General features: G+C 30.9%; 1 protein-coding gene across 1 annotated transcript; it reads right to left on the reverse strand.

Annotated features, from left to right (window-relative positions):
* Positions 1–7,994: 7,994 nt before the first annotated feature.
* Positions 7,995–11,971, reverse strand: LOC145006469 (GDSL esterase/lipase At5g45950-like). Its single transcript, XM_078965551.1, has 5 exons — positions 11,667–11,971; positions 11,446–11,576; positions 11,115–11,348; positions 8,538–8,784; positions 7,995–8,349 (listed from the first exon to the last, which is right to left on the reverse strand). Exons 1-5 carry the CDS (start codon positions 11,923–11,925, stop codon positions 8,165–8,167), a joined length of 1,056 nt encoding a protein of 351 aa, XP_078821677.1. The 5' UTR covers positions 11,926–11,971; the 3' UTR covers positions 7,995–8,164.
* Positions 11,972–13,220: the final 1,249 nt, after the last annotated feature.

The raw sequence follows: 13,220 nt of genomic DNA on the forward strand, positions 1-13,220 counted from the left end.
CAATAAATAACAATTTACTTTAACTTTCTGCGAATTATAGTATTGTAATTCATTTCTTTGTATTACAACATTCTACTTTTTAAAGTAAATCGGTATATATAATATTTTCTTTATGGTTTTTGGTTTTAGTTTTTAAAAGATGGTGTGCATATTTTATCCAAGGATGTAGAGAAATATATAACTACACATGAAAATATTAAAAATAAATTTACCGAAGGATGGTGTCTTTCTAATGTCATTAGCTATAGAAATTTTGATGAGCCACATGCAAGAAATAACATTGTACTTTGTATTTTTTTTTTTTATATTATAATATCACACTCTTACTTTTCTTTATTATAATATTTAGTTTTAATTTTACATTATTGTAACAATAAATAACAATTTACTTTAACTTTCTGCGAATTATAGTATTGTACTTCATTTCTTTGTTTAACAACATTCTACTTTTTAAAGTATACTATTGGAACAAAAATAAATTAAATTAGGATGTTTAATTCAAAAATAATTACATAGGTATCAATGTGGGCATGCGTGGATCATATGACATATATGATGGACATACAATTCCTTTTATGGTATACAATTCCTTTTATGAATGGCAATTTAGCTAGTGGATTACCAACCTTTGTTTCTTATGGCGCAATAAAGATGTTGCAATGATAAGTGGGTCGATGGAGTATTTGGAAAATAAAAGTTTTTACTTCTTCTTTTATTTTTATTTTTATTTTTAAATTTGCTCAGTATAAAGATTTATTTTTAAATGTTTTTGTATATGTTTCTCTCAATAACTTAAATTTTAATTTGTAATATAACAATTTCATTCGGTTGTGGTTGTATTTTTTAGTATATTTAATTTTATATGTAATTATACAATATCATCATTTTTTCATTAATTGACACATAAAACACGTCTTTCGTATCTTCAAAATATTTTACATATTAATAATGAATCAACCATTATAAAGTTATAGACACTACTAGAAAACAAGGTATCAGCGACGTACAATTTTGTCGCTAATCTGTCGTTGAAGGCTATCAGCGATAGATTAGCGACATAATTTGGTAGTCAAAAAACCCTTGTCGCTAGTTATTAGTGACAGATTAGCAATGGATTCAGCGACAAATTAGCAATGCGACAAATTGCTCAAGGACCATCTGGATTCCATCACTAATCTGTCGCTGATGTCTCTACAGAATAACCTTTCGGTAAAGCTCAGATAACTAACTAGTGGATTCCATCGCATTTCTATCGCTGATTGTTATATCATTAGTTTTGAAGTTCTAATATATAACCATAATTTACAAAATGAACATAATATATATAATAAATTAAAACAACATTCAACTACTAAATTAAATATTAATGTTTGACTAGGAAAATTAAAATTAATATTCGATTTCAAAGTATTGAAACCAAATTACAAAAAATGAAGTGTGAGAGTCAAATTAGTTGGGTATGTTACTTCCTCGGGTGAATCAAGTGTGAATGTCATTATAAATATTGACAATTTCTTGTTTTTTGGCCTCAATTGTTAACGTTCCGCCCTAAGCTCATCATTTATCTCCTAACAAATACAACCCCTAAGCTCATCATTTATCTCCTAACAAATACAACCAACAATAACACTACAAGAAAAGTCGTTATTAGTGACTAATTTTTAGTGACGACTTAAAATTTGGTCACTGAAAGTATCTTTTAGTCACTAGAAATTAAGTGGTCACTAAATTTTGGTATTCTTACAAATTTAATGACGAATTATATGTGGTGGTCACTAACTCAGTCACTATAATGCAAAAAAATTAAACTGTTTCTGTTCCATATCATAACAACTATTTAGTGACTAAAAATAATTGTCACTATGTTAATTATATAGTGGCTAAGACTAATGGTCAATATGTTAGAAGTTTAGTGACGAAAAAAATGGTCACTGTATTGAAGGTTTAGTGACCAAAAATAATGGTCACTGATTACTTTTGTTCAATATCGCATACCTACTCTTTAGGTACTCTTTAAATGAGGAAAAACAATTAGTGACCACTCAATAATGGTCACTGATGAATTACAAGAAAATAACATTTAGTGACCATAAAGCAGTGGTCACTGATTATATATATATTATAGTTTTCAATTAATAAAAACTAAAATATTTTTAATTAATATTTTTTATTTTCTAAAATAACTACAACTTTTTTATACATAATTTTGTAAAGACTCATTACATTATTGACTGGTGTTTATCAAACATGTTTACTATAATAATATTTGAACAAAGTTGAAAAAATAAAAAGATAAACACATTAGAAAAAGTCATAGTTGTATTTATTTCTTAACTAAATAAGAAGACTTGATTAATTTTGACCGACTAATTTTGACCAAATTAATTATACATAGAATTTTTTGTAAACACGATTAATTGGTTTAGTAAGGAGATAAACAAGGTTGACTAATTTTGACTATAGTACTATGCCCTAAATCGAGTCAATACGCTCTCTTTTGCCCTAAATCGATACACCAACATTGACAGCATCCTGCCGACCCATTGTCGCCGGTCCATCGCCGCTCCACACCCTCCCATTGGCGCACCTCTATTCTCCACTCGAAGTCAAAAAGGTGCTCCATACTCGCATCATCAGATTAGTCAATCGATTGAATGACTCAACTTCGTTTTCTAGGTCGGCGGTCCATTGTCGTCGGTCCATCGTCCTCCACACCCTCCCATTAACGCACATCTGTTCTCCATTCGAAGTCAAACAGGTACTCCATACTTGCATGATAATATAAGTCAATCGATTGAGTGACTATCAACTTCTTTTTCTAGGTTTAGCTGAGTTTACAATCACATTTAATCAAGTTGAATCACCTTGTCATATATACACCTGTATGCCATGATTTGTGCTATTTGACTAACCTTCCCTTCCCATGAATTTGTTATGATATCCTGATCCGCTTTTCACATATAAACTTTAATTTACTTAATTTTTCACACTAAAGAGTAAAGACGCATTTCATATAGAAACCTTAGATTTCTTTTGCCTTATTGACGTCTAACCTAAAAAGTAAAAACCAACGAATTTCTAGTTGTTGGAAATTCTAAAACCTGCATTGCAGATCGGAAAATCATCTCCACAAGTTCCTGCACAAATAATAAGAAAAAGACAATCACAATTATTAAAAACAGTCAACAAATCATAATGATTTTAAACTATTAATTGGTTTGTTTGATTGGATGGAAAGGAACGGAATGAACCATTCCATTCCTTTTTCTGATTCCGTCATACAAAATAGTCAACAAATCACTTGCCATCTTTTAGTTTTTAGGGCTTGCGGAACTATTTCTTGATAAAAGTGGTAAATATATTCAATGGGATTATGTAACTTATATGAGTAATTTAGGCAGTGCTTTGTTTACTAGCATGAGAAAGGTTTTAGGCATATCCGTGTGCAAGGAGACTCCAAACTTTTTTGTATGCAGGTATATTTTTTTCCTTTTTTATTTTTGTTTCCAGTAAAAGTTACACCACTACAAATTGATATGATAGATTAGAAATGGATAGAATTGTAATATATGCCATGCTAAAAACTTCAAAAATAAAATAGTAAATGGAACGTGACATTCTTTTTGTGGCTAATGATTAAAGATGTTGCCTTTAAGATCAAAATCCACATTTCCTTCACATGACACTTTATGGAGGCCTTTTTGTAACTCTTTATTGTGTTTGTATTTGAAATAGAAACCTCAAATTCTACTTTTTTCTAAATATCGACTCTATAATATCTACTTCCTTCAAAGATAATGACTTCACATTTGAAGGAAAATCACATATTCTTAAACATTCAAGTATTGAGCATAAACATTTCATTTATATTAATATTAATTTAATAAGCTACTTATAAGGAAGTAATTAGAAAGTAAGTATAAAATAGGAGGTGAATAAACATAAACATAAGTTTTGGTGTTGAAACATTTTAAAGGTTTATAGTGGTGTTTATGTTGTTAATGTGGTAAGTGTTATGAAAAAAAAACAGGTGAATGGTTTGTGGAAAACGAAAACCCAGAACATGACAAGCTTATGCAAAGTAGCAAAGGAGTTGAAAGATAAGTTTGCATCTTTCTAGATTTGTCATGTTGAAAGGTATGTATGCATTCAGACATATTATTCCTTCAGATCAGAAGTTATTATTGAATCCTAACAAGTTTATCGTATATTATATGAAATGAAAGGAGTTCAACACTGAAGCTGATCGATGCTCAAGCGAACCTGGGAGTACATCTCCAGGGTAAGAATGTCATTTCATATTTTATTTTTATTAAGAGAGAGAGAGAGAGAGAGAGAGAGAGAGAGGGTTTATAATTGTTGTATCTGGTGTTTGTCTACAACTGGAGAGGTTCAGGAGGAGGTTAACAGGAGATAGTTGAAAGGAAGGTGTGTTTTTGTCGGACTTATAGCTTAGAAGGAATGGATATTTATTCTACTCTTTTATATGTAAGTCTCATTGATATTATAACACTATAACTAAACCTCCAGAGGGCAAAATGGTAATTTTACATAATCTTTGGTCTCGTATGTTGTAGCACCTAAAGGAGGGTATGAGGTTGAGTTATTTGGCACAAGAGCTAATATTAACGGATCGATTAGCCCTAAATCACGGTAACCATTTTTAAATATATATAAGTGGTTGACTTATGTCTTCTATAAGGACATATTTTTTATATTTCATTTATTTATTTTTTAAATATAAATATGACTGGTGTGCAATGGGAAATTGCTTTAGTATGCAAAAAGACCATGAAACTGCTCTCAAGAACTTTCAATGAGCAATACAACTGAATTCAAAAATTGCATATGCTCACACCCTTTGTGGTCATGAATATGATTTTTTATTTCTTTTATTTTTCATATTTTGAAATTTGTTTTTTTTGGATAGTAAGGGTAAAATGGTCATTTAGTCTCGTTCATATGTTTTATATTCATTCTAAAAAAGAAACAAACCTTACATATATATACAACACATTATCGAGACAAAGATCACATTATCCATTCATCCAACAACATAACGGAAAAAAATTAAACTCAATGTCCCGTTTGTACAAAAGACGAAAATGCCCTTACCCTCATTATAAAAAATATCCATAAAAGCTTGTCCTGTGACTCCTGTCCCATGTACAATTTACAAATGCACCCTTACATCACTTTTTTTATATGCATTTATCTTTTTTTTTACAGATATGTGGCATTGGAGGACTTTGAGAATGGAATAAAATGTTACCAAAACGCCCTTCAAGTTGACGGAAGACATTATAACGCATGGTATGGCCTTGCGTAAATTCTCAAAACATCACTTTCGAAAGGCTCTCCAAATAAACCTCATTGCATGCCTTAAAGGTACAAAAATAATACATTCTCTTTGGTCATTTTACCCTTCTCTTTGGTCAATGATCATTTTACCCTTCTATTTAAAAACAATGCTTGCTAACAAGGAAACAATATCTTACTTTTGTTAGACATAAGACCGTTTAACCCTTCTATTTAGAAACAATGCTTACCAACAAAAGAAACAATATCCTTCTCTTCTTTGAGTACACGACCATTTTACCCTTCTATTCAATGAATGACCATTTGACCATTCTATTTGGTAAATGACCATTTTATCATTGTATTTTGCAGGAGTCTGAAAAGTATTCCATAAGGATGCCCAACAAATGGAACTTTTCATTTGATTACTTCTATTTTGCTTTTGTGGTGTTAGCAACTCTATAATTTCATGTATAATTTAGGTGGGAAATCATCCGTTCTTATATGAAAATTTATCTGGTTATTGTTGTCGTATTATAAACATTTATAGCATTTGTCATGTCTTTTGTCTAATTGGATATTATTATATTTCATTTTAAAAATGACATTTAATATTTTAATAATTTCTTAAATATTGACCTTTTTTTGTCTAAAAGGCTAAATCAGTGACGACCTGTTATAGTCACTAATTGGATAAACCAGTGACCACTTTCTATGGTCACTAATCGGATAAAACAGTGACGACTTTTATTCGTCACTAAGTAGATAAAATAGTGACGACTTTTATTGGTCACTAAGTAGATAAAATAGTGACGACTTTCACTGATTAGTGACAACATTTAGTGACGAAGCGGGTCGTCACAGATTTAGTGACGATTATATTTTAGTCACTGTTTAGTGACCATATTTATATCTGGTCACTAAATCGGTTTTGTGACGGACCTATAGTGACGAAAAGTGACGACCGAAATTTTGGTCACTAAATCATTTAGTGACGACTCATTCTATTGTTAGTGACCATTTCGCTTTGGTCACTACGTGACATATTTTTTGTAGTGTAACCTACAAAGAAAACAATTTGTAAAAATGTACTTTTAATAACCTCATCTTTCATCCTTTAAAACTAAGTTCATTTTAAAATGTAAACAAACCATTGATTAATTGGTGATAACATTATAACTTATAAGAGACCTTACTCTAGTTTTCCATTTCGAGTGAATGATTTGGAGTTTATACCCATTGTATGGTCTAACTTCCAGCCTTCATTCTGGAAAAAAATATATACAAGATAATAAGAAAATAAACCATTAATTCATAAAGATATGGACTCGATTGTTTGTAAAATGTTTTACATAAGCTTTAGATTTTGTTTTCTTATTAGAGTATTGCACTTTGAGAGTAAAGTGATATAAATGGGTAGAATTTCAAAGTATAATGTTTGTTTTGTATTTCTATTTATATGTGGGATTGATGCAAAGAAAAACATAAAATTGTCATTGAAAAAAGCAAAGTTGTGAAATTTGTGATATAATAAGATGAACAAATAAAAGGTAAAAAAAAAGATGATTTCTCATTGAAAATGAAGCCAAAGTTATGAACTTTGTGATATAAACAAAGAGGGTAAAAACGATGAGCACCATATTTCAAAAAAAAAAAAAAAAATGCGTAAAAGTTACCATGTATTAAAGATCTTGCTTCGTTTTGTTATCATTTAAAGATCATAATAAATATTCTAGACTTTTACTTGCTACATGACAACCCAAGAAACATCATATCTGAAAATTGGAGTCATAAGCTCGTAATCAGTCTTTCTCACACTATTAAAACATAATAATCATTTAAGCACAACTAATCCCTATAATTATCGAGTACATAGAACCATACCAGAAAAACACGTTTCCAAATCAAACTATTAAAATGCGAGCAATGGATCTGCAAAAACAGATCAATACATGAAGCGATTTTTAACCCAAAAGAACACACAACCATCATTAACGGAAGAAAGGATGTCGTTCCAAAAAAAACTAAAGAAAAGAATCCATTGAATCAAACACATATTAACCGAATAGATTAAGTCACACACTTAGAAACTTACAGTGAAAAGTGTTACCGGTCGGCTAGAAGGGGTCGTGGTGGGTTTTAGCTAGGGTTTCTGCCTTTGGAATCGAGTTGGGTAAAACAAAAAGATGCCTATCTTTGGAATCGAGCTACACCTGTTACTTACATGGCTTTATGTTTTTTGGAGTTTGGAATCAAGCAAGGTATTGAGTCGATATTGGGAGGATAAATTAGGATGTCGATTTAGGAGGAAGCATTGGGTGGGAACGAAATTAGTAGGAGGGAAATAAAAAGTCTAATGAAATAAATTGGGGGGGGGGGGGGGGGGAATGAAAAATCAGCAATAGATTTTTACCTAGTGATTAACTAGGGTAATCCCTCTCTAGATAGATACAGTTTTGGGTATTAAAATACATATAGATTCCATCACTAATCCCTTGCAAATCCGTCGCTAATTAGCTAGCTAGGATTTTCTCCGTCGTTGATTCCGTCGCTGATACCTGTTTTTCTTGTAGTGAAACAAATCATATAAATATGTCAATTAATAATTGTTTTAAAATAATTGATTAATGATTATGATTTTGACTATTAATATCGGTTTAATCTATTAACCGTGGTTTCTACGTATTAGAACCTAATTTAATACATAATTCTACCATTTTTACAAAACTAAATATTTATTTTACATGAAAGATAGTTAATATATAATACAAGTACATATAGAAAACATATTATAATGAAACTTAATAAAATCTAGAACACTTATACATACATACATAGAGACATTAGTAAAGGGGTTGTAACATGATTAAGCAAGAGTCTTCATAAGAGATTGAAGAGCTTCTTCAGAAATAATTTTGTACATTCTTTCGGTAAAATGAACAGCATCCCAATAAACATACTTGCTTCTATTGACACAAGTAGACAACCCTTTACAGCTTGACCCGAACTCTAATCCTGATCCACAACAACCCTTTGATGCCTCTACAAAACCTGAATTTTATTTATTAGCAAATCATAAGTCACTGCATTAGCATAAAATTTCGATTTGATACCAAGGTTTTTTTTTCTCAAAATTAGGTGTTCTAGCCAGAAATATATAAACTACAAGTTTAATTACAATATTATATTTAGTATACTACGAGTTAAGCATGCAAAATAATTTGAACATAAGAACTGACCATATTTTCTTGGGTTTTGAACTGTGTCCAGTATAAGACTATAAATGTCTGTGTAGAAGTTTATGATTCCCAATGATGGTTTAAGAGAAGCCATAAGTGTTTTGATCTTTGTGTTGAAGGTAAGTGCCACCTTGTTGTAAACATCATCGCACTCAACTGTTCCTCTAAGCGCTTTTATGAGTGGAATACACCCAAATGGCTCCATTCCCACCACTGCTAATCTCCTTGCACCCTCGACGTGCATTTCCTAAAATTTCGATTAAAAAAACATAGTAAAAACTAAAAAGCAAACCAACAAAGACTATTAATATACAAAGAATAAAACCATTAATATGACATTAGTTTATTCACATACTAGCAACTCATCCCCTGCAACTTTTTTATTAAATTTTTTGTTATGTTTCCATTGACTATATATTATTATGCAACACGAACAAAGTCATAAACAGATATTTTTTCTTTAGAATTTATTTTGAATAGAGTAATACACACATGTTTTGTTTTTTTAGGCAACGTTATTTATAAATTCTCATTATAATAAAAAGAACATAACACAAAAACTTTTTAGTAAGGATATTGATATTTCCACCGGATAATTATATCCATCCACTTAAAAAACAAGTGTTTGGACCTTTTTACCCCTTAGTTGAAGTAATGTTGGAACAGACATAGAAAAATCCCTACTTTTACGGCTTCCTCATTGCTTCATCGTTGTACGTTGCAACTTCTTCATCGAGAGAAAGATTGGCTCCTTCTTCATCACTAATCAACTATTGATAGTAAGTTTAGAGTCCCCAACTGCCAAATGACAAGCACATGAACATTGTTCTGCTTCTTTTTTCGTTTATTTTTAATTTTATTTAATTTGATTTATAACTCTTGAATCTATCCCCATTATTTGTCCAATTACTGCTAGTTGTCAAAGACATGTTTAACTGCCTAAGTCATCAACGAACAGGGGTTGCCCAAACGACTGAAAATGAAGCAAAAACAGATAATCTTGATAAGGTAGAAGTTTTCCAATCCGTTACACATACACACTTATTTCTATTTATTTCTTTCTTTTCTTTAGGGGCTGTAGTAAACATAATCTTTTTTTCTTTTTTTCTTTTTGTCCTGTCTATGTGATTTAAGGTTCTGTTACAACTGCTTCAACAAATGAGAATGGATTCATCAAATAATATGATACAAAATAAAGAACTTTATTTATCGTGTAATCATATTTTCCGTTCCAATGGCATTTCAGGATTTAATGAACCCCAATGTGAGCTTTGTCCCATTTGTATCAAATCAATCTAGCCATTTCACAAGAGTATATTAAGCTATATGAATAGATTTGGTTGTATGCATATCATATATCTGTTTTTTCAACCAACTAAGTACACCTAGATTTGGTTGGAAATTTTTTTTGAGTTCATGTTGCTGAGATTGGTTTAAACTAAGAGGTTTTAATTTCCACATTATACAAAATTATACAAAATTGACAAATTATATGTTAAACTACAATAATGACAAACTATGTATCAAAAAACATAAAAAATACAATATAATATAAAATAGAATGGTTTATTTATTAATTTATTACTACATTATTATTATTATTATTATTATTATTATTATTATTATTATTATTATTATTTTGTTTCCTGTGTTTATTTGGAAAAATTGGCCAATGCTTTTTCTTAATAAATTTATATGAACCTAAATCTTAATGCACGGTTTTAATAGAAAAAAAACACAAATAATTTTTTTTACGTAAAATAAGATAAACAGTGTTTTTTTAATAAAAATAATTGTGTTTTTTGTTGACAAAATCTTTCTATCTTTCCTCTCTTCAATATTAAAATTGAGGATTTTTCTCTCACTTTCCAATATTTAACTTAAGGGTAAAAGGGTCCAAACACTTATTTTTAAGTGGAAGGATAAAATTGCTAAGTGGAATTATCATTACCCTTTGGAAGTTGATCCGTACACAACAATTTTTTTCCATACACAACAATTGGTGTTTTAAAATGTTGTATTGTACAACTATATAATGCATGAATTGTTGTGTATGACAAAAAATTGTTATATACGAATCACTTCTCTTACCCTTTTAGTAAAATCTATGTAATGATGTTACTTACATCAATTAATGCAAAGTTTGTTTGCAGCTTAATGAAAGGTTTGTTTGTAGTAGAACATTAATAGGTTAAAAAGTCATATTTACACACGTTGCAATATAATCCATATTAGCATGTCTATTTCAATTGGGATGAGTAAAATTACATCTTATTTTACCATATACACATCCAACTTAAATTTTCAAATACGTTAAATTTTCAAATATTTTTTATTAGTTGAAATTTTATTGTTTTCCGAAAAAAACTACTTTTATATATATATATATATATATATATATATATATATATATATATATATATATATATAGAGAGAGAGAGAGAGAGAGAGAGAGAGAGAGAGAGAGAGAGAGAGAGAGAGAGAGAGAGAGAGAGAGAGAGAGAGAGAGAGAGAGAGAGAGAGAGAGAGAGAGAGAGAGAGAGAGAGAGAGAGAGAGAGAGAGAGAGAGAGAGAGACCTTAATGTACTTTGTCATGGCAGAAATCAAGAAATCTTGATACTCGTCTATGGTGAATTGTTTAGCACGAGTAGGCTCGATGTAATAGTTCTGTAGGAAGTCATTCGTCCCCATGCTCAGTAAAAACACACCATTTGTGACGATTTTCTGAGCTCTTTTCTTCCCCACCAGCCTTCCTAGTCTCGCCTTGTATTGCCGAAAGTAATCCAATTGTTTGGAGAGTGATATCACGTTCTAATTCATGCCAAAAGTAACATCAAACATATGACCATTGGTTCAAGACACTCTTTTATAAAGGAGTAAAAATATACATAATCTACAGAGTTCTTACCGAGAGCTCGGCAGTAAGATCATCAAAACCAGAACCACCAGACGCGAAGCTAACACCGTTAGGAAGTTGTGCATTTGTCAAATTTGGATCAAGATACGCAGGTATGGTTTTCGTGTGACCCAATGCCTCCGCTGTAAAACAAATTAAGGTATTAGACAGATATGTAACGTAAGTACATGGTGATATATAGTAATCGGAAAATGATTCAAATAGTACGATACCAATGAGATCAGTTGCAAGTCTTCCGTTGCTAAACCGTCCGGTAGGTCGGCCATTGTAGAAGTCTTTACCATAAGGCAAGAAGTTAACCTTTTGGTCCGTAAGAAGGTTATTGTTGTTACCAGGATCAACACTAGAGTCGCCAAACACAAAAATGCAAGACACATTGTTCTTGGCTGCAAAGACCCTTAGCTTTGCAATGTCTATAGCTTGTGCATGTACAAGCATAGCAAAGAGTGCCACAATCACCCTCGTGATCATATTAGAGTTAGAGAATACAAATACTATCGTTTAAATTTGAAATATAGAAGATACCTACTCTCGTTTAAATAAGTACACAACAGTGATACAGGTATTTAATTTTGTTAGGTTGAAGACTTTAATGATTCTACAGATATATTGATCAGAATTTATTAGTCCAAGTCCTCTAGCTTTCAAAATATTCAGTCGTGTCTAGTATAATCTTTTAATCAAATTTTTTGTATGTGGTAGGGTTCATCGTTTACTTTGTTGTAGTGGATATCATTGAGAAATGTGTGATAGTATTTATCTATTCGACCACTGGTGGTGAAGAGTTTCCTTCACTTTTTTCGTCATCTTTTCTCCTATTTTCCTTTCTCTCACTAAAACCCAACCCAATCTCTCTTTACTATATTTTTATTTTTTTTTTTAAATATATTTCATACATATATTATAACTATGAATTTTGATATATTTTTAGTAAGTATATAATTTTATAAATATTAAAAAACATATAAAAAAAAAAACTGACCAATAGAAACAGGAGAGAAAACACGGCACCCCCTCCCGCATCTCCTTCCTGCGGGTTGCTCCCCTCACCGACGGTGCGGTTCTCCGGTGAGAGGGAAGCCCTCCCGCACATGTTTCCCGCTCCGCTCCGCATGGCCTTACTGTTATGAACTTATGCAAGATGTTACGTGTTATAGAAATTATCCATAAGCTTCTTTAACTAAATTTATCCTCTGCAGCTCATTTATAAATTATTAACAAAATTCTGTTATTGGTCATTGTGGTTTTCCGAATAAAAAAAAAAAAGAAAAAGAAAAACTATTAAAATTGGTATGGGATATATATGTACGTGGTTTCAAAATTTTGTCTATTTGTTTGGCCGATATAAAATGATTTCTTTTTAATTTAATTTACCTTTATTACAAACTATTCTTTTTTTATATATTCTTTTATTTAGAAAAAATAAATATATATGGGTCTCTCTCTCCATTATTAACACCCATTTCTTCTTTTCTTACTCCACCATACTCTCCATCATGTTCTTTAAAGTCTTCTTTCTTCCCTAAAATTTTGTACTTGTACCCCCTCCCCCCTCTAACACTACTAGAAAACTTGATCAATAGTTGAGCTATTCCGTAGCAATAAGCGGATAGCTACAGAATTGCTACGGAAAAATGGATGTAGTAAAATGGCCTGTGGCTAAATTATAGCTACGGATTAGCTACGGAACCGCTACTGAATAGCTACGGAAAATTCCGTAGCTACCATAGCTACAGAATAACTACAGAAAAAATAGCTACGGAATT

Source organism: Lactuca saligna, chromosome 7, assembly GCF_052625555.1.
Source record: "Lactuca saligna cultivar CGN05327 chromosome 7, ASM5262555v1, whole genome shotgun sequence".
In the NCBI taxonomy this organism is placed as follows: domain Eukaryota; kingdom Viridiplantae; phylum Streptophyta; class Magnoliopsida; order Asterales; family Asteraceae; genus Lactuca; species Lactuca saligna.

Coding starts and splice junctions, on each gene's coding strand:
- LOC145006469 (XM_078965551.1), bottom strand. CDS start 11,925: ATGATCACGAGGGTGATTGTGGCACTCTTTGCTATGCTTGTACATGCA. Junction 11,349..11,445: donor ATCTTACTGCCGAGCTCTCG/GTAAGAACTCTG, acceptor GGCATGAATTAG/AACGTGATATCACTCTCCAA. Junction 8,350..8,537: donor TCAAAACCCAAGAAAATATG/GTCAGTTCTTAT, acceptor AATAAAATTCAG/GTTTTGTAGAGGCATCAAAG.